The sequence below is a fragment of the Carassius carassius genome, chromosome 3, assembly GCF_963082965.1.
Source record: "Carassius carassius chromosome 3, fCarCar2.1, whole genome shotgun sequence".
Lineage (NCBI taxonomy): Eukaryota > Metazoa > Chordata > Actinopteri > Cypriniformes > Cyprinidae > Carassius > Carassius carassius.
The window spans coordinates 19,602,104-19,628,936 of NC_081757.1; the positions used below are offsets into that span (position 1 = coordinate 19,602,104).

General features: G+C 36.8%; 1 protein-coding gene across 1 annotated transcript in view; it reads right to left on the reverse strand.

Annotated features, from left to right (window-relative positions):
• Positions 1-6,801: 6,801 nt before the first annotated feature.
• The window catches only part of ambra1a (autophagy/beclin-1 regulator 1a), a 73,428-nt gene continuing 53,396 nt past the window's right edge, over positions 6,802-26,833 (reverse strand). The window contains exons 16-19 of the mRNA XM_059532919.1: positions 25,914-26,027; positions 21,659-21,867; positions 10,615-10,746; positions 6,802-8,071 (exon numbers count right to left, since the gene is read on the reverse strand). Coding sequence (XP_059388902.1) covers positions 7,494-8,071; positions 10,615-10,746; positions 21,659-21,867; positions 25,914-26,027 — 1,033 coding nt within the window. The 3' untranslated portion in view covers positions 6,802-7,493. The remainder of the gene's footprint in view (positions 8,072-10,614; positions 10,747-21,658; positions 21,868-25,913; positions 26,028-26,833) is intronic.

Below are 26,833 nucleotides of genomic sequence, written 5' to 3' on the forward strand. Positions count from 1 at the left end.
ATAAAAGCTCTTTAAAGTACCCCTGTAAATGAAGTTTAAGTGGTTGATCTAGACCAAAACCGTAAACTGAACATCACTACCGACTAAAATGTGCCATGAGTGGCACTTTAGTGTCGGATTCAGTGAGAGGTGTATTAGGCCTGAGAGTCAGGGACTATTGGTTTAGACAGAGAAACAGATTTGATTCAATATACATATCTCTCGCTCTCTAAATTTGATTTTTTAATAAGCTTCTTTGAAATAACAAAACTACTGTATGTGCCTCTTTACACTTCACCTCTTTAAACAGAGAAAACGGAGAAAATCTTAAAGCTTCTGTTTTTAAGCATTTCTTACTGAAACAAAAATCAGATGACTTAAAGAGTGGACCACTTTTTATCCCCTAAACCCATAATAGCTAGCGAGTCTATTTAGTTTCATTAGTTGAACTAAAGTCTTTTCATATACAAATAGCATATGTTTTTAGTCTGAATGTGGCCATGCTTGGAAAACTTTTCCAAACTTTAATGTCCAATTAGTTTCACTATGGATCTAACTGCAGTTTGCTTACTATGAGAATGAGCTGTCCTACCTGCTGCTGGAATATTAACATACTGTAGGACGTATTCATGCATGCACACGCTTGTGTTCTCATTTGAATATTGTATAGAAAGATCGTCATTATGTACAGCCACAGAGTTCTACATCTCACCCTCTTTTGCTTTTCTCTATGCTCTCCCTCCACTTTTTATATTTCCACCCATTTAAGTTATTATGTAACACTCTCAGTGGCTCTAAGTGCAGTGTGTTCTCTGTTTAAGAGGTGTGTGTTTGTATTAGGATCATTATTCACCAGCAAAAGACAGAAAGGTATCAGAGCAGGTGATTAGATGCGAAAGAGAGAGGAGTGTGTGTGTGTGTGTGTGTGTGTGAGAGAGAAAGATAAATAATTAAACGAATCAAAAACAAAGCAGTTGCATCTAAATGGAAAGTTAAGCTAACGTAATGCAATGATGAACATCCTTTTTCCGATGAACAAGAACACAGTTAAGTGTCTAAGAAAGAAGGGCATGCAAAACATCCTTTCAGCTGGGCTTTTAAAGCAATCTCTACATGCCAGCAAAAAGCAACCAAAATTGTTTTTAAAAGACATAAAGCTGAAATTGTGACCCATTTCATGCTCTTCAGTTGAGCATATAACATTCCAGCATACTGTAGAAGAAGATACAATCATGCAAATATATATGTACACTCTTAAAAAAAGGTGCTTTGGATGACAAATGATCCTCGCTGGAACCATTACTGCTCAGAGAACCCAATGCAAAACACAGATCTCCAGAGATCTGAGGGGATTCTTGGCAATAAAAAGACCGAGCTGTTTCTTTAATCAAGTATACAATGGGTAGGTGGAACTGTTATTCTACAGACTTTTTCCTTTGCTTTTATTCTCTTTGACATGTCCCTTTGCCCTATTTAAAATAATGTTACACACAAAATAATACCAAAGATTCAGTCAGTAAATAATGGCAGATTTTTTCTTTTCTGAGTGAACTACTTTTAGAACAGCACTGCAATCAAGTAAACCAAATCAAGATGAAAAAAAAGGATTGTAAGAGTCTTTAATCACCCTAAAGTGGATAATTTTGTGATAATAAATAGAAATGATGCATGCAGTTTAGTTACAATTATTTTATTATGCAAAATATGAGTTTGCCGAGTCAAACGAGAGCTGTGACATTAGCAGAGCTGTGTAGCAAATCAGCTGCTGGGAAATGGTCAATTAGGCCTCTGCAGCTAATGATCATTATTTCAAACTTTATGACCCCAGAATGCCACAACTGACCAATCAGAATTGAGTATTCCAGAGAGCACAGTAATTAGCATAACTATAGCAAAAAAATACAACAAAAGCTACGTTTCTCAACTTTTATTAATACCAACACTCAAGGGGTACCCAGACTTTAGGGATTGAAGGATGATATGAAATCTGAATCACCATCCTCTTAAACAAAATTGAGCTTTTCACTGCTGCATGTATTTTTTTTACCATACCACATCAGGCCTTTTACTTTTTAATATCTGGGTGTCTTTTGTTTGAAAAATCTAATTCTGAGGTTCCTTTAGTGGTTTTCCAACTCGAGAGCCACAATAACTGTAGGGACATATTTGATATTTATTTTGTGTTTTTCTGAAAAATTATATTTATGCATTTCACACAACCTAATCACTGCTTTACTGTATATCAGCTGCATCTCTCACTTGTAAATAAAACATATCTCTATGCTTGATTCTATTTACAGGTATATTTAATACTGCTCATAATAGTGCTACTGACTGGCACACACCAATTTGAAAGTTATATTTTATAGCTTTTACAGTATAATATTTTTATTAAGGTGAGGTTTTGTTTACTACCTTACTAACTTGTTATGTAATTGATTTAAAAAAAAAGTTTACTTTGCTCTAAAAAGCCATAAAAATACAACAAAATGCTCATGAATATCAAAAGTTGATCAAAAAAGTACAACCAACCATTGTGTATGATAGGGCAGATAATCAGCGAAGCCTATTATGATTATGAGTTCAGATTACATCCAATTTCAGGGTCATGTGTCCTATCAACTAATGAGGCCAATATCAATATTTCTAAATCGACCATAATGTATGCGCAAATGCTGTATGGTTATTTCCTGTACAGTCTCAGTAGCTTTATTAGATGGGGATGTACTGCAAATCATAACTGACAGCAGCAGAGAAGCACAGGAAAATGATCAGTTTAGGAAAAACAGTCTGTGAAAACACACACACAACATTTCAGAGAAGCAAACAAATAAATGTAAAACATGCCATATCTGTTTCGAGTAACATGTATAGCTATGTAATTGCATACATAATGGCTACATGCTGTGCCGATGGTTTTTTAGCAATAATAAATGGGCCGGATCATTAGCAGCATGTTTTGCTGTAGTCATCCCCATTAACCTCATCCCACTCTGTTTATCTGCCACATTATACAATTAAAGAGGGCTTTGCATAACAGCCTTTGCCTCTCAGAATACACCCATCATTAAATCTACTCTCTCACAAAGCCTAGCTATGCATGTGTGCACTTGAGCGTTCAGAAAAATGCCACCACACACACACACACACACACACACACACACACACACACACGCAGTGCCCACTTACACTGCGATGCAGCTCTCTCAGAGTCTCTATATGCGGAGCACTTTAAGCAAAAGCAGTTCTGGAGAGCGAGAGCAGAGTTAGTGTAGGTGATGATGATGCTCAGCAGGGCCTGTAATCATGTCAGTATCAGTGCTTTGTTTCTACACAAAATGACTGAGATCAGCTTTATAGGGAGGACTCTGATCACTCATGGTCTGTGCCTGCTGCTGTCAACATCACATTTTAACATGCAAGTGAGTTATGATTTCCTCGCTGCAATCCCAGCAATCTTTACTCATTCACAGCATCGATACTGATATTTAAGACGAATGACTCGCAAGAAAAACAGAGTCAGCAAAGTTGAAAATAAGACACACTAGGCCAATGGCGAAGAAATTTCTTGCTAGACAGGTGGAATTTCTCAGAGCCTTTAGGGACAAATGTGTAATCGCTTTCTCAATATAAAGAGTGAATGCTGCTGTGGCTCCCAGCCCTTCAGGGACGCTCTGTCATAGCTCAGTCTGGGGGAACAGCAATCGGCAACATTACACATAGCAGGAATGGATTTCTCTGTGCTGCATTAAAACTCTCCATATCTGTCAGGATGACACTGATTAGCCAGCCAAATCCTTTCTATCAAGGAGTTCTATAATACCTTAAGAGAGCTATTTCAATAGCAATTGCTTCAATGGATCTTGCTTGGCTACAAAGAAGAAAAAAAGGGCTTACGGTGGATATTACTTAGGTTTCTTTATATATATATATATATATATATATATATAGTCTCTTATGCTCACCAAGGATTTTTTTGATCAAGTAGTAATGTAAAATGTATTACCACTTAAAATAACTTTTCTATTTTCTATTTTAAAATGTAATTTATTCCTGTAAAGCTGAATTTTTAGCAGTCATTACTCCAGTCTTCAGTGCCACATGATCCTTCAGAATTTGTTCTAATATACTGATTTGGTGTGCAATAAATATTTCTTGTTATCAGCATCGAAAACACTAGTTCTGCATAACATATTTGTGGAAACCATGCATCTATCTATCCCTCCATCCTTCCATCTATCTATAATTCACATCTTGCTTTTAAATAAAGCAAATAAAATAATTTAAAATATACATTAAGTCTGAATACAGTGCTGCTTGTGAAAGTTATTATCAGCTGAGAAAAATACGGGTTTTGGCACCAGCATGGTGTAGCTACAGCATCTACCAGCAGGGGCTAACTGCCTCAGTCAAACCTGCCCAACCTTGACCTCTTGCCATGTACTATTGTATGTGTGCAGCAGAATGCTGTAAGGCAACAGCCCTTTCTCGCTCCATCCTCTCAGGAGTCCTTCTCTTTTAATGAGCCCTCTGCTGTCTTAAATCTACACCAGCAATTAGCCACCACACAGTTTTAGTTGAATGGAGCCTAAAGCACAGAAATTTCTCACATATCTTATTGCATGTTGCTTCTACAGCCTCATATTAGCTAGTTTCCTTTCATTTATGCACACATGAGGAAGTGTTTCTGGGTTGTGTTGTTAAATAATACATAAATGTGTGTTTATGCCATGAAACGGATATTTGAAACAGTTCTGTCATCTGATGCTGCCTCTCTGTGTGCACCAGAGAGAGCTCATAACTACAGGACTGGTCCACAGAACAGAGACTTTTATTTTTTTTATCCCATTTAATCAGTGTGAGGACTGTCCTGATATATGTAGCTTTTGCTGCAGCTCTCACACATCTCATTCCTATTCACCACATCTCTCTCCGAACCATTTCCACTGAGAAGATTAACAATTAACAACTTTCTATAACATTATTGTACCTTCAGAATCCAATAGCACATGCTTGAAGAAGCTCTGCAGGTATGAAAATTTGCATACTGACAGATAATTTTTACAGGCTTTTTTATTCAGATGGTCTCCCAGAGTCTACGTTCACCTCTCCGTCATAGCACAGTGAACACCATATCATCTATGCCTCACAGTTCTGGAATCATCTGAATATAATCTACTTACGTGAGAGTCATGATCCTAAAAGATTCAGCACTGATCTGAAGTCAGCTCAGGAGCAACAAGGCTAACATGTAGCTAAGTGTCTGACTGAACAGGCTTATAGTATTTAATAAATTAAGTACGGTGGATCTAATAACATCTTATAACATCAATAACAGCAGAATCAGGCAAAAATGTAATAGGATGTGAGACATCTCTCATCCTGGTCATCTGCATCAAAAAAGACCATAATAAAAATACAAAAATGATGAGCATTTCAATCCTCCTCGCAGTCTACACAAAAACAAATAAAAACACGGCGTTTCTGTTATAATTTTATTACATTTAAATCACATAAAGGACTGTTTCCCAGAATGCAGATCAATTTATTATCACCTTTTTTTCCTTTAAAAGAAAAAATAATAATAATAACATGGTTTTCTAAAAACAAACAGAAAAACAAGGAAAGGACAAAAAATAGTCACTTCTTAATGTTAAGTACATAATCCATCAGAAGAGCTGCTGCTGTACATTTTTTCAGGAGCAGGAAGAGAACTAAAATGATGTTTTTACTGTAGGAGGCCAGTGAGCTGAGCTAAAGCAGAGGTTACACTGTTAACCAAAGCTCTGACTTGATTCAGGACATACCGCCACACATTCATTTTCAGGATAAAGTGGTTTGCTAAAAGAAGCAGAGAGCATCTCCATATTAATGCAGAACATAATGCATTAAAGCTGTGAAAAAAAATAATAAATTCACATAAACATCATCCAAACATCTGCGTTCCCTATGCAGTACTGTAGCACTGTGTGTACCAGACCACTGGCCAGTGTTTTTACACTTAAACACCCCTCATGAAGACACTCCCTGAGGTCACGTCTCAACATAAGGTACACTTAAGCAGATTAGACATTGTGAATTGGACAAGCTGAAGTGAAAATGTGCTGTAAATTCAGAAATTCAAAAGGCATAACAACAGAGCCAGTGGCCGGCTTTGAGGTTCAACGGACAAGCTCTCTGAACACACACACCTCAGAAATGTTTTCTGAGAAAGCAGATAGGAAACAGAGTGCTGCATAAGAAATAAAAAGGAAGGATGCAACACAATTGTTGTCGGGTGTCTGCCTAATCTACAGTAGCTGACAGAACTGGGATAGCGTTTCTTCCACATACACACACCTGTCAGACTTCACCGCTTCCCTGCTGAGGCTCTGAGTGTGACGTCCATCACATCGTGTTGAGAAGCACTTTACTGTAAACAGGGAAGGGAAGACCCTGTTTAAGAAGCCGTCTTTCTGTTTTCATTCGGGGAAAGCATGATAATTGAGGTGTTTCTGTGGTAAAAACCAGTGCAAAGGAGACTGACTTGGCCACAAGGAGGACAGTCGATGATGAGGATGCAGACAAACATCACAACTTAAAAGGGATCGTTCACACAAAAATGGAAGTTCTGTCATCATTTACTGACTTTCACGTCATTCCAAATCTTTAGGACTTATTTTCTTCTGCGAAACATTAAGGGAAATATTTGAATTTAGGTAATCAAATATATGACCACTTCTCAGAATTTCTTATTTTGTGTTTCACAGAAGAAAGTCATACAAGTTTGGAACAACATGAAGGTGAGTAAATAATGACAGATTTTTTACAATTTTTATCATCCCTTAAATCTCACAGAATTAAACTATACAATACAAAATATAAAACTTGTGTATACCTCTGTCTTCTTTCTCTTTCTAATTTTCTTTTTAAAGGCTTATAAAACAGAGTGTGGTCTTTTGAACTTCATAAAAACCTGAACTAAAATGCACCAGTCATCATCTAAAACAGCAATGACTCCAATGACTAACCCACAGTAATATAATTAAGTTGTGCAGAATGTGACAAGGTTTAGAAACTTTTTGGACTACTGGACTGTCCAAGGAAATTTGACCTTTCTGCTCAAATCAGCAGCTCTCAACTGGAATCCAAAATGTTTTATTTGAAAGAAGATGTAGAGAAACAAAGGGATTAGTTGAACAAATGTTCCTCACCAGACTAAAGACACTCTGCAATTCACACACCTTACTCTGTATGTGGCTCTACTTTGAACACTGATCTTGATGGACAACTTCAGCAAGGCTGATTAACGTACAACATGAAATGGTCTGAATTCATTGCAGAGTTTAAGCTGAGCAGGAAACTAGAACTTTTTTGTCCTTTCATTATTCACTAGACCGTGTCAGAGCAGATGTGAAATATGAAAGCTGATGACGATAAGAGAGAGGAACACATGGGTCGAGTGCAAATATTTGTGCAAAAAATTTCTGTTGTGTGGTTCAAATTGTTGGTTTCCTCTCCAAACTCTGCCACTTTTATCGCCCATATTCGTCTCCGTGATAACTACTATTGCTGTTGCTGTAGTTACTGTTATTCACTGGAGAAAGAGAGGGCGAGGATGAGAGCAAAGATGGAGGGAGGGATGCATAGTCTTGGAGCTCCTCTTCCTCCAAGACATTGTCTGTTTCCACAGAAAGGGAAGGTCCATTTGTTTCTAGAGCTGATGAGAAAACAGGTGAAAATTCCTGTGAAAGGAGAGACGTGTGAAGTCTTTCCTGTTCTATGAGGGACGTTAGGTCCATGTCTGTAGAGGTGCCCTGAGCGGTGTCGGTATGAAGCCCCAGCGTGCTGGAGAGGATGCAGGAGTACGACCCTGCAGCTCCAGCCAAACTCTCAGGGGCAGTAGAGGAGGGCCCAGGGGCGGGGCTCAAACCTGTATGTCTTTGTGCGTCCACTCCTGTCTGGGAGCCACGGTGGATTCGGTGGCTAACGATGATGTTGTTGCCAAAGCTGCCCATGGAAGCCATTGTTGTGCTCTGCTCTCGCTGGACAACCGCTGTCATCCCTCCCTCAGCCATTAGCCTTCGGATATGAGACACATACTCAGCCTGACCTAAGAGAGAGGGAAGGAAAACTTGAGTTGAGAAATACCAGAGTAAACAGGGATCAATAAACTTTAGTTGGGAGAAACAAAGGAATAAGGCTTGTTGGCCTTATTGGTTGGCCTTGAAGAAAAAGTGAAATTGAGAGCTTACAAAACATGAATAGTTGGAGGTGTTAGTGGGAGATTTATGTCTTGGCAGTGTCAGTGGAGATTAAAACATCAAATGGCTTTAACAGCTGTTTACAGTGCAGGTTTACAGCCTAGACACATGTTGTATGGACCTAATTTAACAGGAAGGTGCGGTGCAATTAAAAGCGCCACAATTGACTCTAAATTATTCATCAACTGTTTCTGCAAACTCAATTCTTTGATCCTCATCTAGTGTTTAGGCACTTTGAATCAAGTACAGTTAGTGTGAATATGAGAGCGTGTTTCAGATGTTTGCATCAGCATCAAAAACGCTTTCAAGCTTCGGTTTGTTTTTTCACGGTTTAATTCACACACTGATAGTTAAAATTCTTCATTCGTTTTCTGAATTGTGAGTGGATGTGCTATATATAATCTAAAGGAGCTTTCACACTAGACACCTTTGCTGCAGTCTGAACTGGAGTGTGATTGGTCTGGGTTCTGGGTTCCACTTGACTCTATCCAACCCTGATGGATTCGCATACATCTATCGTCCTCACAAACACATGCACAGCACATGACAAAAAGTAAGATATATGTGTAGAGTCGTGGCCAAAAGTTTTGAGAATTACATAAATATTGGAAATTGGAAAAGTTGCTGCTTAAGTTTTTATAATAGCAATTTGCATATACTCCAGAATGTTATGAAGAGTGATCAGATGAATTGCATAGTCCTTCTTTGCCATGAAAATTAACTTAATCCCAAAAAAACCTTTCCACTGCATTTCATTGCTGTCATTAAAGGACCTGCTGAGATCATTTCAGTAATCGTCTTGTTAACACAGGTGAGAATGTTGACGAGCACAAGGCTGGAGATCATTATGTCAGGCTGATTGGGTTAGAATGGCAGATTTGACATGTTAAAAGGAGGGTGATGCTTGAAATCATTGTTCTTCCTTTGTTAACCATGGTGACCTGCAAAGAAACGGCATCCAAGAAAGTCCAGCAAGCGCCAGGATCGTCTCCTAAAGAGGATTCAGCTGCGGGATCGGAGTGCCACCAGTGCAGAGCTTGCTCAGGAATGGCAGCAGGCAGGTGTGAGCGCATCTGCACGCACAGTGAGGCCAAAACTTTTGGAAGATGGCCTGGTGTCAAGAAGGGCAGCAAAGAAGCCACTTCTCTCCAAAAAAAAACATCAGGGACAGATTGATCTTCTGCAGAAAGTATAGTGAATGTACTGCTGAGGACTGGGGCAAAGTCATATTCTCTGATGAAGCCCCTTTCCGATTGTTTGGGGCATCTGGAAAAAGGCTTGTCCGGAGAAGAAAAGGTGAGCGCTACCATCAGTCCTGTGTCATGCCGACAGTAAAGCATCCTGACACCATTCATGTGTGGGGTTGCTTCTCATCCAAGGGAGTGGGCTCACTCACAATTCTGCCCAAAAACACAGCCATGAATAAAGAATGGTACCAAAACCCCCTCCAACAGCAACTTCTTCCAACAATCCAACAACAGTTTGGTGAAGAACAATGCATTTTCCAGCACGATGGAGCACCGTGCCATAAGGCAAAAGTGATAACTAAGTGGCTCGGGGACCAGAATGCTGAAATTTTGGGTCCATGGCCTGGAAACTCCCCAGATCTTAATCCCATTGAGAACTTGTGGTCAATCCTCAAGAGACGGGTGGACAAACAAAAACCCACTAACTCTGACAAACTCAAGAAGTGATTCTGAAAGAATGGGTTGCTATCAGTCAGGATTTGGGCCAGAAGTTGATTGAGAGCATGCCCAGTCGAATTGCAGAGGTCCTGAAGAAGAAGGGCCAACACTGCAAATACTGACTCTGTGCATAAATGTCATGTAATTGTCGATAAAAGCCTTTGAAACGTATGAAGTGCTTGTAATTATATTTCAGTACATCACAGAAACAACTGAAACAAAGATCTAAAAGCAGTTTAGCAGCAAACTTTTTGAAAACTAATATTTATGTAATTCTCAAAACTTTTGGCCACGACTGTATATTACTTTATTTAGAGCTATTACTGCAGCAAAGTGAACAATGTCGCATTAAGGTGGCTTTCTGCTGTTTGCAAACGGTCTATTTTGAGGAGACAGCTGATTGCAAACCATTCATTTGTCACTCTGATTGCATTCATGCTGCACAATTACACTGCAACTCACTGTGTAAAGACACTAATGACACTAGTTTTCTACTAATAGTAGCCCTAACCCAAAATCTAACCAAACCATAAACCAACCCTACAGTCAGAAGGTAATGACACTGTATGCTGATAAGAATGTTCTTCAAGTTTATAACTGTGGCCTTAAACCTAATCCTGACTCCTGACTGGTTGACAACCGTTCCACGACCAAAATCAATATCATATAGTTACTTTGTTACTCAGTGTGACACAAGTTTTGGTTACCTGTGCTGTCTGTGCTGGGTTCAGTGAGATCTGACTCTTCGTCTTCCTGAGGTCGACTGTGGGGGGGCGTCTCTGGCACCACCTCAGACCCAGAATCCTCTGGGAGAATCCCTAAATCCAAGCTGTCTGCGGCTGATAAAGAATGATCATTTCAGCATTTTACCATTTGTGACCCTGGACCACAAAACCAGTCTTAAGTCGCTGGGGTATATTTTTAGCAATATTCAAAAAAACATTGTATGGGTCAAAATATAATATATATATTTTATAATATAATATATATATATATATTTAAAAAAAATACAATATGCCAAAAATCATAGGATATTAAGTAAAGATCATGTCCCATGAAGATATTTTGTAAATTTCCCTAGTGTCAAAACATAAATTTGATTCGTAATATGCATTGCTAAGAACTTAATTTGGACAACTTTAAAGGCGATTTTCTCAATATTTAGATTTTTTTGTACCCTAAGATTCCAGATTTTCAAATAGTTGTATCCTAATAAACCATACATCAATGGAAAGATAATTTATTCAGCTTTCATATGATGTATAAATCTCAATTTAAAAAAATTGACACTTAAGTTTTGTGGTCTAGGGTCACATTTGTTGTTAAAGCACCCCCAGTTGATTTTCAACACATGCCACTGGGATGAAGAAAACAAGCAAAAAGATTATAAAACTAGCACAGGTTAGTGTCAAAAAGATGAAGTAAAAAGAAACATTGTCTGAGCATGTCAGTAAATAACACATAATTGTTTGTATTCATATTTTTGTGAAGAATGATATTGTTATGACTGAACTAATATTGGATCACTTTATTCAAACTCTGAGTGCTTGTAAAAGTTGTATTATATTTTTGTGTTTGTACTGGGGTCTTCATTCTCACACTGCCACAAAATGAGGCACAAGTACAATACTTTACAGTCCTTTTATTATTACTTCTTTCTGTATTGCTTGCTTATGTTTTTACATTTACATTTTCCCATCTAACTGAAAATAAAAAAGTGGTTATCAGAAGAACAAGTCGAAAAATAGGTATTTGACAACTAGAGGCACAGAACAAAACACCATCAGTCATGAATAATGGAGAGGAATTATCTTCATCTCAGCATGGGGGTATTTTCACAGTAATTTCTGATACCTGGAGCAAAAGTTACACCAACTATAGGAAATAAAGTAAGTGAAAGAGCAGCCATGCCACATGTGTAAAACATAGATTCCTGTTAAAAGAACAGAATTGACAAGATGTGTTGTCAACAGTTATGGACTTGCTGTAACAAATACCTTTTGCTATTTAAGCTCATCTCAGCTGGCAGGCTGAACTTCCTGTTTTGTTGTGTCTTTAATGTGACTGAATTGCCTCTTTTTTTTTTTTTACCAAAATACACTCATGGTTAAGGTCTCTAATTTCCAATATGAATGCTCTTTGTGCTTCTGTAAAATGCCTCCAATTACACACACTATGCTCACGTTGCCTCATGTGAGTTCATCCCTCCCTGGACAACAGCTCTCCTAGATTAGAGAACCTGCACATCGCCTCTGCCATCTGGACCTAACACAGCCCAGTTCTCTCGGATCACTAGTGACCAAGCCCAGTGGGAGGCCACCAATGCCAGTTGGTCCTTGTTTGCCAGCAAAACAAAGGAAGACACAACATTTCCTTTCTAAAAGTATATCTGATCTGAAAATGATTTTCGTTTGCTAATACAGAGGTTTCAAACTAGGAGGCTGCAAGGGAGAAAAATAGTGTAGAAAATATAAAAAATAAATAAGTTAACATTTAATTTTGCTGTTTCAATCTACACTACTGTTAAAAAATTTTGGGTCAGAATTTTTTTGAAAAAGAAGAAGAAATAATGCTTTTATTCAGCAATGATGCGTTAATTTTATTAAAAGTTACAGCATACATTTATAATGTTAAAAAGATTTCTATATCAAATAAATAATGCTGTTCTTTTAAAAACGTCCTATGATCAAAGAATCCTGTTTTCTCAAAAACAAAGCAGCACGACTGTTGTTCAATATTGGTAATAATAAATGGTTCCAAACACTAAATATGCTGAAATAACATTTTAAAAATTACTAAAAAGAAACGGTTCTTTTGAATTGCAGTAATATTCATTGTATTTTTTTAAAATACAGCTTTGGTGAGCATAAGAGACTTATTTCCCAAACTAGTAAACCTATATACAGTATATTGTATTCTATTGACATCCATAGTCGCATGCTTCTCTTTAGGTTTATACATCTAACATTACTCTAGTTATAGATAAAAACAATGTATGCAAATATTTTCCAAATACACTAAGAGAAAGTGTGTAAATATATGCTCCAATGTATCTTGTAAATATAAGTATCTTGTAGATTTTGAGTTGTGCATTTCATTATGTTTCAGGGCTGATGCTGAATGACTTAATGGTGGGTTTTTTTGGCTGGATTTTTTTTTCTTTAAAAAAAAAAAAAAAACATTACTAAAAATGTTCTTCTCACACACAGTTTATGGACAGTCGCTTGGGGGGAAAATAGCAAATATTGAAAAATACAAATATCCAGCCCTGAATGCTGACTGAGCCAGTGGCACCCTGTGTGCAGCACTATTATCACATCAGTATTTTTTGTTCATACACAGCTAATGACCATGCCAATATCAGTCCACGTGTGAGACAATTAAATGTCTCATTGTGGCGCATCTCCTCATGGGGTTTTTGCTGACTGAACAATGAAAAAGTAATCTCTCTGCTATGACTGCACCCACAGGCTTCTGTAAGGAATACATTTTGCTGTGCAGCTAAGACTTTGAGCTATATATTAATTATTTATCTAATTTCTAACATCTGTTTTGCCTCCAAAATAGTGAACGTGCGTGTGGGTTGAATGAGTAAGAAGAAAGAATCATCTGTGTTCTTTAAGAAGTAATAGGAACATTCTCACATACAGCTTTCCTGTTGGCCAAGTATGCAACACAAACACCACTTATACTGCACAATCCTCTCACAAACAAGCTTTCAGTATCAGACAAACGGCCCATCAATGTCAGAATGGAAATGTGAGGATTTACTCTTCAGAGACCACAGTGCTTCACATTAATGTTTTGACAGACTGTACAGTAAATCCCCTTAAAGGTTCATGAGTCACCAGATATCAACAACACTAGCTATTGAAACACATGGGAATCGGCTGTTTTCTATAGTACACACATACATATATAGATATGCATGCATATTAAAAAGGTGAAAGGACACTGAAAGAAAAGAGGGAGAAGGAGAGATTATGAAAACTCTCCTGACCTTTGGCTGGTATTCTGCCTGTGACAGCTGAAGCTTGATTCCTTTAAGGTGTCTAAGCATCATGAATTCAGATAATGAGACTGGCCACCTTCTGTCTGTCTAATCTTTGACCACTGAAGTATGATGAGGCATTTGGTGGTGAGACATTTTTTAATGCGAAATCCCAACACCCCCAACTGACCCAAAAAAATCACAATGACTTCACATAAAAAATTGTGAACACTCTTATTCAGTAGGATATTGCTAATGGTGTCCATACAATACACAATGTCGTCAGATTACTGTTCTTTTCACACTACACAAATGTCTGTGGTCACCGATGTCAGTTCCAGTCAAAACACTTTTCACACTTACAGGTGTGTGTGTGTGTGTATGGTATAGGACTAGACCCTCCCATTACAATGTTCAGAAGGAACTAAACCCAAATAGGCCCCCATACTGCACCAGAAATCTGAAAAAGTTTGCATACTCAAATACTTTGGTCATTCACATTTTTTGGACAACACATTTGCTTTAATGCAAAAGACAACAGCATTTTCTAAGTGCACTCAGAACGTTTGTTTCACCATTTCTAATATGCCACATGGTTTTGTACCTTATACGTACATCGCTATAAGCATTACTATTGCCATGCTTATTTGAAGTTTGTTAGTCCTCTGTCATTTTTATAAATAGTTTTTTTCCCTGTGTATTATATTATGCACATGAATAAACTGGACCTTAAGGTCTTCTTATGGTGTGAGCACAACTAATCTCTGCAGTTTGTATCATTGCTCTAGCAGAAACCAGATGTTTGGACATTTTACTTGCCCACGCCTATTTAGATTGGTTAACCAGTATTATTCAAAGAGCTAGTCATAGTTTTGGGTAAAATTTTATTAGAAACATTACTGAGTCCACCTTTTATGAAAAATTAGAATTAGACATTGGTATGATGTAAGTAAAATAGTGTGATGGCCAGATATATTAAACATACTACAACATTAAGATAATAACACTGGTAAGCACTAATAAAAATGACAGAAAATCTAATTGATTGTAATGAATAAGGCTCTGTGTAGGTCCCTAAGAGATCCAGTATATACATTACAGTTTGGGTTCAGTAAGAAATTAGTACTTTAATTCAGCAAAGATACATTAGAAATTGATCAAAAGTGACATTTATAATGCTACAACACATTTCAATGTCATTTCTATTTCATTACAAAACTGTCACAAAAATATAAAGCAGCAGTGCTTCAACACTGTAATAAGAGGATTTTATTAGACGTTTCCTTGAGCAAATCAACATTAGAAATATAGGAAGGATCATGAATGAAGAATCGTGGATGCAGAAAATTCAGCTTTGCCAACACAGGAATAAATTATATTTTATTCTAAAATATATTGAAATACCAAAATTATTTTAAAATATAATATTATTTCACACTATTAATGTTTTTACTGTATTTTTGACCAAATGAATTTAGCCTGATTCCAAAAACATTTAGAAAAAATCTTACTGACCCCAAAACTTTTGAGTGGTAATGCAGGAAAACATTTCCATGTCATCAGTAATTGCCTCCCATATCACTTATTTCCACACCAATTGCCACTATGCCTTTTTATGATCCATGTTCTTATGTCACCAAAGAGATCAACAGCTTTAGCCTCTCAGAACAAAAGGACAGGTGAGAAAACTCAGTTCAGGTGGTTCAGATGGAGCATGATCTATCATGAGTCTACTCAAGCAAATGAAGGGAGACGAGAAGGACTGAGATCACATCTCTAGAATGCAAAGAAACATCCCCAGAACATCTTTTAATGGACTTCTTGAGTTTTGGGGCTTTCTCTGTCTAAAGCTAAAGTGAGGTTGTTCATTCCAAAAAGCATATTTCGTAACAAATATATACTTGATAAGATAAACAACCTGAGGAAAACATGTAACGATGAATAGAGTGCTCACAACAGACAGAGCTAGAGAAGAAAGTGTGGGAAGGGATTGTGAGAGACAATGTCTGAGCATCTCTTTTGTGTTTCTTAGAATAAACTCGTGTAAATATAACATGCACTTTCCTCATATTCGTTACATAAAATGCACAGAGAGGATGCTAATGCTAACCATAAACTTACTCACTGACAGCAGTTTAAAACGATACTGAACTTAACCCTCGCCCACAGACCTCACTGCAGGGAGTGTGCACTGTTTGTGTGGGAAGATGACTTTCCTTGAGGTGAGACACTCAGAAATCAACTTCTCTACCCTAAAACTTTGAGTCAAGTTCTTGGCACCTGTAGTACCTCAGAGACATAAACACACAGGTGCTGCAGGCGAAGACGCAGAGCATCTGACCTCAATCATACGCCACAAAACAAAACACGCACAGCCATGAAACCAACTGCTACATTTATAATGGACAGGTTACATACAGTACAAAACAATTTAAGTGAAAATAAAAAAAAATATATTTAAACACAGTATTACCAGACCATCAGACCCTCATCCATTCACTAATAGTCTGTCTGGAATCTTGGAAACTCTAACCTGGTCTAAAATAACATCTAGGAGTAAAGAGACCACAGGTTCATTTTAATCAGTTCGCAAAGAAACCAGAAACAAGCTGACACAGAACTGCTTCTGGTTTTGACTGGTTTTGCCAAAGCTTGACATCAAATCTTTGAAAGATACTTTTAAGAAGAATTTTAAAAAGCTGTATTTTCTTCTATTTTAGTCAAAAGTGTAGATGCACAAGTCAAAACAAAGGACATACACTTTTCGAACGTCTGAAAGGAGAGCTTTTGAAAAAGTCTTAGAGATTAATTCCTTCACAGGTCAAAGCTTTTCAAGATTTGTTAAAACCACCAAACTTCACACAGCTTCAAGCTGTGTGTGTACTCTGGGACTTCACAGTCTCCTTCCTGTTCCACCATTATATTTCTATTCATCCACTGTTTTAAAAACTCTACTGCCTAAATATGACTACACTTAACAGGCTTCAGCTTTGAAATCAAACAAGAAAGAGGTGCTCGTTCTTCTGTTTCTATTCTTGCCCTTTTTTAATGCTTAATTTTCCATAGAAGTACATTCGTTTGACTCTTTCTAAAGCTAGAGCCAATCAATTTAGAGGACGCTTCAGGCAGTACTGGCTAGGGCCTCATGTGCTTGGTGTACTGATAGCTCATCCCAATCCCTCCTCTTTCCTCCCGCTTTTAATCCTTTTATCCAACTGAATTAACACACGCACTTAGAAACTATTCCCACTACTACAACTTTCCAAGCTACAGCTTATAAACTTTAAAACTGCTAACTTGTAATTCTATGTAAGTTAAAGCGAAATGTCAACTTTATGATTACCTGAGCTGAAACATAAGCCTCAAAAAAACTTATCTGCACTCATACAATTTCTTTTCCTGACAGAGCGGTGTTTATACCTGTTCTGCGCAATCAGGAATTACAGTATCGCTTATGGCATTAAACTGAATTGACCTGGACTAACAGAGAGAGTGAGGAGAAACAAGACAAAACCAGAAGGGTTGAAACCTGTTAAATCCTACTGTACATTTGAAACCATACACAACCCGCACACAGTCTGTTTTTGATAGTGTCATCTGGTAGACAGTTACTAACACTATCCATTTTCTCTACCTGTTACTCTCACACAATGTAACTTTTTTGCAATATTATATATAACAGTTACTATAATATTATTACTGTACTGTGCAAATCTCTGCACACTGAGGCTCATCTTATGCATTTCCATCCAAGTAAAACTTATGTAGGCTGTGCAAAGGACAAATAAATACAACTTGACTGGAAACGTCAGACAGATTGTCAGATTTACATTTACAATCTATAGCTATGGAAAGAAGTTAATTATTAATTATGTGCTGCTAAATATTGCACACACTATGATCTGACTCTTCTGAAGCTGAGCTCCCACCAGGCATTATATCAGACATATCATTTCAGCAGCGACTCTGACTGTTAACCATGTTTATAAATAAAACTGCACATTTTAACAGCCCAACGGTCTAAAAATACAAATGTCAGCTGGGTTAAATCTGTCGCAATGCAATTTATATCTGGAACCTCAAAATAGTTAAGCTTCATCGAGATATGCTTATTCATCTGTTTGGTGCACTGCTAAAAGCGACACATGAAGAGTAAGAATAACTATATAGTAAAGTTTGTGGTCAAACTTTAAGTTGGCTTGAAAAAGCCTGGCCAGAAAGTTTGAAAGTTTGAAAAGTTTAAAAAGATTTAAAAGTTTGAAAAGTTAAGAAGTTTCAAAAAGAAAGTGATTAACATATTGCTAGCATTAAAAGCAAGTGACTACCATGTCATTAGCATGATTAGCAAAGTTGCTAGCATGTTGCTAGCATGATTAGCAAGTGACTAGTATGTTACTAGCATGTTTGTAGCATGATTAGCAAGTGACTAACATGTCGCTAGCATGATTAGCATTTGGTAACATGTTTCTAGCATGATTAGCATGTCGCTACCATGTTTCTATCATGATTAGCATGCGGCTAGCATGTCTCTAGCATGATTAGCAAGTTGTTAGCATGTTTCTAGTATGTTGCTAACATGTTACTAGCATGTTCTTAGCATGATTAGCATGTTGCTAGCATGTTTCTAACATGATTAGCATGTGACTAGCATGTCTCTAGCATGATTAGCATGTGGCTAGCATGTTTCTAGCATTTTTCTAGCATTATTAGCAAGTGACTAGCATGGTACTAGCATGTTCCTAGCATGTTTAGCATTTGGCTAGCATGTTTCTAACATAATTAGCATTGTCGCTAGCATGTTGCTAACATGATTAGCATGTTGTTAGCATGTTTCTAGCATGATTAGCATTTGGCTAGCATGTCTCTAGCATGATTAGCATGTTGCTAGCAAGTTTCTAGCATTTTTCTCGCATGATTAGCAAGTTACTAGCATGTCGCTAGCATGTTTGTAGCATGATTAGCATGTCGCTAGCATGTTTCTAGCATGATTAGCTTGTTGCTAGCAGCATGTTCCTAGCATGATTAGCATGTTGCTAGCATGTTTCTAGCATGATTAGCATGTTGCTAGCATTGTCGCTAGCATGTTGCTAGCATGATTAGCATATTGTTAGCATGTTTCTAGCATGATTACCATGTCTGTAGCATGTAGCTAGGATAAGTAGCAAGTGATTAGCATGCTGTTAGCATGAATAGCATGTCTCTAGCATGACTAGCATGTCTGTAGCATGTTTTTAGCATGAAGTGACTAGCATTTTGTTAGCATGATTAGCAAGTGACTAGCATGTTTCTAGCATGACTAGCAAGTGACTAGCATGTTGCTAGCATGACTAGCAAGTGACTAGCATGTTTCTATGCTAATCCAGGTAAAAACAGTTGATTCAGTTAGAAACCAGCTAAACCAGCGTGACAGTGGCCAGAACTACTTTAAAACCATCTTTAAAGCATGTTTCTAACCTGATTATCAAGTTACTTACATGTTGTTAACATGTTTCTATGATAATCTAGCTAAAACCAGTTGATTCAGTAAATAAAACCAGCTAAGACCAGCTAAGGCCAGCATGACACTGGCCAAAACCACTTTAAACCATGTTAGAAGTATGTTTCTAGTCTGATTAGCCAGTTACTAGCATGTTGTTAACATTTTTCTATTCTAATCCAGCTAAAACCAGTTGATTCAGTAAAGAAAACCAGCTAAAACCAGCTAAGACCACCTAAGGCCAGGGTGACAGTGGCCAAAACCACATTAAAACCATGTTAAAAGCATGTTTCTAGCCTGATTAGTGAGTAACTATCATGTTGTTTTCATTTTTCTATTCTAATCCAGCTAAAACCAGCTAAGACCACATAAGGCCAGCGTGACAGTGGCCAAAACCACTTTAAACCATGTTAGAAGTATGTTTCTAGTTTGATTAACAAGTAACTAGCATGTTATTAACATATTTCTATACTAAACCAGCTAAAACAAGTTTATTCAGTAAAGAAAACCAGCTAAAACCAGCTAAGACCACATAAGGCCAGCATGACAGTGGCCAAAACCACTTTAAAACCATGTTAAAGGCATGTTTCTAGCCTGATTAGTGAGTAACTAGCATGTTGTTAGCATGTTTCTATGCTAATCCTGCCAAAACCAGCTAAAACCAGTGGATTCAGTAAAAACCAGCTAAAAACCAGCTAAAACCCAGCTAAGACCAGCGTGAGAGTGGTCAAAACCACTTAAAAACCAGCTTGGGAGACTAGCCAAAACAACTGATCATCTTAGGCTGGTTTTAGCTGTATTCTCAGTAGAGAGTTTTTAAGGTTTGCTATGGTAGTAGACAGCTTAAATACATTATAAGTCTTATTTTGTAAATGTTTGTACCCCCTCAATGAAAGTCTATGGGATTTAAGGTGGTTTTGGTAGTCTGGTTTATGAAAACCATAAGCCGGATCAGTTAGAAAAGATATAGCAACCCAAGTCAGACCAGTCTGAAGGTTTGGTGAGTTTGGTGGTTCTAGCTTGAAAGCTCTAGGAGGAGATAGTGTTTAAAATTTGGCTCAAAAGAATAATAATAAGATTAAATAGTAGATCAGTAAGTTGGCTTTTTCTGGCTGGTACCAGGAAAGAGAGATGCAATGTAGTATTTTCTGCCATGAATGCTCTCTCTGAAGCTTACCGCCATTAAACACGACAGCAATACTACACACACATTAACTAAAGAGATTCGGCTGGTGCGTGCCCAGTGGAGTGGCCTCTCATGTGCCCTGTAATTACCATTGGCATAAAAAGACAGAATGCAGCACCCGATCTTTTCTTGTCACCTCTCAGATTTCTCACTAAAGGCCACAGAATAACAAAACCAAATGGTACCTGTGTTAACATGAAGCCCAATACTCCATAAGTGTAAGTGATACCTCAATGAAAAATCATTAGACAAACACCTCAAACGAAAACAGATAATCTGACTTTGCATGATCCAAAAGAATAAGCCTGAATAATCAGATAACTGATTAAACCAGGCAATTTGTATAGTCGTATTCAAAAATGTGGATTGATATTTACACCACAAAAATAAACATGGTGCAGCGGTGTTATTTTAGTTTTATTTATAAGGTATAGTATTTAGAAAATACATTTTGTCAGTTAACATTTGAACATTTTCATTGTTTCATTTTCATGTAGTAATTATGTGGTTTTGTATTTAGTATTTTTTTTAGCTTTTTTAATATTTCTTTTATATTATATTGTAATATTTCTTTATAAAAAATGTATTATGTAGCTTATATAAGTAATATTTTGATTTTAATTAATTTTTTACGTACATGTAATAAAAACAGCTTTAGTTTTAGTTAACAAAAACAAAACTGTGTTGAAGACTTTGTCTTTTTGACATTTTGAAAAATAAAAAGATTGTTAGGAGACAAGTGGGATGAAAAGTATGAAGATTCATAGATCTCTGACTGAGAGCTTCTTGTTGCTATGGTAACACTAAATGGCACTCTTTTGCATGCACTGAATACATGTGGCACATGTAAACAGATATTGTCATCAGACTTTAAAGTTTAAGGCATACAGTATAAATACTGAAACCGGAACATGCATTCAGACTAAATTTATTCAGATTAGTGAGCCTGTCTAAAGGATAAAAATAATGTTTTGTTAATAGAGCAAATTTCAGCAGAAGCTGCCAATATGTTTAATAAGCAAAGAGAGTCTTTTCATCTCAAGGACAAACCTCACCTGAGCTCAGTAATGATATTCTGACTGACAGAGAGTGTCTTACCCTCAGTAACCTGTGACCCCTGAGAAGTGCTGGGCAGCTGAGGTTCATCTGGAAGGTCACGTTCTGTTTGTGTCTCTGCATTCTGTGAGCGCAGAGTCTGTGTCTGCGTCCCCTGTGATGTAACAGTAGGGGCAGGATGTCGTGGCTGCAGACCGACTGCATTCATCAGACCCATCTCTCTGTGGGACCTCCAATCAGTCCTGCTGTTCCTATAAACAAGACACATCCCACAGCAGGGTGAGTGATGACTACACCAAATCTTCACGCAGTCTTCAGGCGATTCTGGTCTGATCTGATATGACACAGAATTAAATTCTCCACAGGGCTGGAGGAACTTTAGATGGAACGGGATGTGTGTCTATATAACTGCTTGCTTGGTAAAGCTAAATCTTTTCTGACAAAAGGTTGTTTTCTTTCACGGAGGTTTGTTAAGTGAGGATGTACTGCAATACCATGTATTTTATCTATAACCACTTTAGAATAATACAACAGAAGCGATTCATCCTCAGGAGAAATAAACACAATGCTACTAAACCAAACAATGTCTCCCGCAGTTATTACAGACAGAGCTAAAAGGATATTTCACCCCAAAATGTTTAATTCTGTCATCATTTACTCATCCTCATGTCTTTCCAAAACTGTATTTTTTAATTGGTGAAACATACACCTGTTTTTGTCAATTCAATGAAAGTCAGGGGTGTCTAAAACAACCAGTGTTGCCAAGACCACGGTTTTCCCGTGGAATTAGGTAGCTACGTTTACATGGACACTTTGTGCTTCCATCTGAATGTATTAATTCTGATTGCCGAATATGAATGTAGTGTTTACATGAATGCTAAATAAAGTGACTGGGTTCATATGGTTTATGTCACAAGCTTCTGATCGGATTTAATCTTTTGACATGCACACACTGCATGAATATACAGTTTCCTACTGTTGTTGCATACTGTTTAACCCCTTAACTGTCACATTTTTGAAGATAGACTTGAATGTGCATGATACAAACCTAAGTTTTTATAATTCATGACTGAAAACAATTTGTTACATGATTTTGATGGACCATTTTCATGGTAATGCAATGTTTGAATTTAAAATGGGTTTCAAAAGATGAATTTTGAGATTTTATGTTTTCAAGCGATATATAATTTCTGATGATTTCTAAAGTGTGATAGAGAAAAAGGCAACCAAGAAGACTTTTTTTTTGACAAAGGTCAGAACTCCTGTTACGATGTAGGTTTTTGGGGTGCACTCTTGCCATAAATTTATCTATTATTTTCCTACATAATTTTTAACAAAAAAGATTGGTAACATACCTATTTAGGAGTCTTAAACCTTTCCAATGATATATAGTTTGTCATGATTAGATAAAGATTTAGTGAAGTAAACGTAGGCGTCCCATAGGGAGACAGTTAAGGGGTTAAAAAACACATTTAATATTTATCTACTTTGGGTCCTAATCAGGCGACGACCAGCACATGAACTGTTGTGCTTCCCGCACCGTCTGTTGATGAGAGCCTTAAACAAACATTGCTGCTCCACTTCACAGATGCTTAGTGAAAGCAGAATTTAGGAATGACTGGACACTCATTTACGACACTTTATTCACCAGGAAGAACAGCTCGTTCCGCGCATCATACGTCATTACGTTATTTTTATGTCACTGCACATGCATAGTATTTTCCACTATGTTCTCAACAGTTTTCAATCCGATCAAGTGTTTACATGTCCTCTCGCTCGGATTACAAAAGGAATAAACCACCCCTTACAATTCAATCCAAATCTGAATCCAATCTGGCCAATTCAATTTGACTGACGTGGTTACATGTGACTTTTTTTATTCCGAATGTGCTTCTAGTCCTATTACGATCGGATTATTAGGGTCAATGTAAATGCAGCTACTGTTTCCGTGGGTTGTTTTTCATGTCTGCGGGTTTAAGTGACCACAGTAACGTGATATTTAACCCCTAAAATGTGGTTTTTGCCAGGTGACCCCCATCAAAACACGATTGGGCTAGTTTTGAGTAGCAATCGGGTGGGTTTTGTTGTAGAAACCTGGAAACCCTGAAAATAACTGAACCCCACTGACTTTGTACCGACCAAAAAAAAAAAAAAAATTTTTTTAAATTTAAATATATTTTTGAAAGTCATTCAGCTTTAGAACAATATGAGGGCAAGTAAATTGAATTGAATTTACATTTATGGGTGAACTATCCATTTAAATACAGCACATGCAGTAAACTATGGGACAGGGTCATGTGGAATAAAACACTAAATTGAAAGTATCCTTTAAATACAAATTTAATTCATGTCCTTTCAATTTGTATGTAATGAAGTATAAATAAAGTGAACTGAAATGAAAAGAACTTCATATAACTATCATTTTTTTTATCAACAAAAGCAAACAAAACTTGTTTTGAAAAATGTAAAAGTTTGAAAACTATTTAAGTTTAAAGGACTATAGAAAAACAGACAGGCAGGCAGTGGATGACCATTAGTCTCAGTTATGCCTAATCATGTGATGCCAGCAGTCTTATGTTGTTGTGGCCTTCTCCAGCCATAAGCCAAGATCTGAGCGGCCAATATAATGGTCAGGATGGTGAATTTGAGGGGAGATGGATACCCCATCACAATCTTGGGTGAAGCACTGTTGCTGTACTGTAGAGTGGACTGAGATGTCTCATTAAGCCCAGTGTGGACAAGTGTGGCACCAGTGTGTCAGGAAACGAAGACCAACCAGATTGAAACAGCAGTAACACACCTCACCGAGGTTTTTTTTTCTTTTTCTTTTTTTACCAAAAAAGTGTCAGCAAAACAAGCTGGATTCATGGCTGCTGGGATGAGGCTTAATTAGCAGCAGCCGTGCCTGACAGCTGTGCTCTGCTATCATGGCCATCCACTAAGTGACACACTGCTGTTGCCTGGACCTTGGAGGACAGGTCGGTGATAATTCAATGGGAGGTGAATTCTCAGTCGCACAATATATACCAAATCGCAACAGAATATATTAAAAGTTATTAACGAAACAGCGCGTCTTTATTAGCACTTAGAAATATGCTCAGTATGCCAAGCCAAAGAAAAAAAAAGATTTTCTTTTTAATTATATATATATATATATATATATATATATATATATATATATACAGTACAGACCAAAAGTTTGGAAACATTAATAATTTTAATGTTTTTGAAAGAAGTTTCTTCTGCTCATCAAGCCTGCATTTATTTGATCAAAAATACAGAAGAAAAAGTAATATTGTGATATATTATTACAATTTAAAATAATTGTTTTTAAATTTATTAAACTTTAAATTATCATTTATTTCTGTGATGCAAAGCTGAATTTTTAGGATCATTATCACATGATCCTTTAGAAATCATTCTAATATGATGATTCATTATCAAAGTTGGAAACAGTTCTGCTGCTTAATATTTTTTGAGAACATTTGATACATTTTTAGGATACTTTGATGAATAAAAAGAAAAAAAAAAAGAAAAAAAAGAAGCTATGTTTTTAAAATATAAATATTTTGTAACAACAATATACACTACTGGTCAGTAATTTGGGGTCAGTAATTTTTTTTTCTTTCTTCTTTTTAAATAAAATCAATACTTTTATTCAGCAAGGATGTGTTAAATTGATAAAAAGTGATAGTAAAGAAAATATATTATTAGAATTTATTATTAGAATTTTATTTTTATGTTGAATAAATGCAGTTCTTTTTAACCTTTTATTCATCAAATATATTAGACAGCAGAACTGTTTCCAACACTCATAATAAATCAGAATATTAGAATGATTTCTAAAGGATCATGTGATAGACTGGATGTTACATGTGACACTGAAGGCTGGAGTAATGATGCTGAAAATTCAGCTTTACATCACAGGAATATATATTTTTTTAAAAAGTATATTCAAATAGAAAACTATTATTTTAAGTTGTAATAATATTTCACAATATTACTGTTTTTTCTGTATTTTTGATCAAATAAATGCAGGCTTGATGAGCAGAAGAAACTTCTTTCAAAAACATTTAAAAAAGTAATGTTTCCAAACTTTTGGTCTGTACTATATATATATATATATATATATATAATTTAATAAATAAGTGAAATCATTTAGAATTAAAAAAAAAAAAAAGTAGTGAAATCATTTAGAATTAAAGAAACAAAAAAAAAAATGCTGAATTTAAATGTATTAAAAACAACAAACAACTATACGTTCTGGTGCTCTTAATTTCAGTATGTCCATACTCACCCTGCTCTGTCTCCAGCCCTGCTGCTACTGGTTCCACCAGTCCCTCCACCATTGTTGATGGTGTATATTCTCTCAGAGTGTTCAGAAGTGCCATTGCTATCTGAGTTTACATCACTGGATGGTATATTTCCATGGCCACGTACATAGGCAGACAAAGACAGAGAAAGTAATAAGTGCCTGTAATCCAAGTAAGGCTCATCGACACATATACCGTGCAAGAAGAAAAAAGGTTGACCTTCATTTAAATTCTACAGAAGCTAAAAGTTTTAAACTGTTTTTAATTCTAAGGTGACATTCACTGGAAATAATGAATCACACAGAGATAAATAAAAACATAGAAGAAAGAAGGAATTTAAAAAAAGGGTAAATGTGTTTTCCTGATTAAAATATATAATTAAAAATCAGACAAACATTGCATTAGGTAAAAAAAAAATCCCCTTTGACTTTGGGAAACCCTTGTTTTATTTTGTCTGGTTTAAATACAGAGAAAATCCTTCAGCAAACACAGCATAAGAACAAAGAGCTGAGCTTAAACAACAGCAGACAGAAAGAGAAGCCTCTCTCTTTCTCGACTGTGTTAGAGCTGTAGCGAGTTGACTGCTCATTTGCCTAGCTCAAAGAAACTCGCTATAGTCCCCACGGACACCCACAATGCATCTTTGCAGCTCATTATCATAGCACTGACAGTCCCATAGTTGCCGAGGCTGACATCCACTTCATCCAACCATCCCGTGCACCTGTCTCCAACCAAGAGTTCCTGAAGATGTTACCTCCCAGTGGGCCTGTCCAGCTCTCTTTCTTGCCCCCTTTTCCCTTCTACTATTCTCTCCGTCTGTTTGTCTCTTTCTCTTTTCTCTAAGGAACTGTAACTAAGGGTTAAGCAAAACATCTCTCTGACTACTGTTTGAAGAGCATAGGTC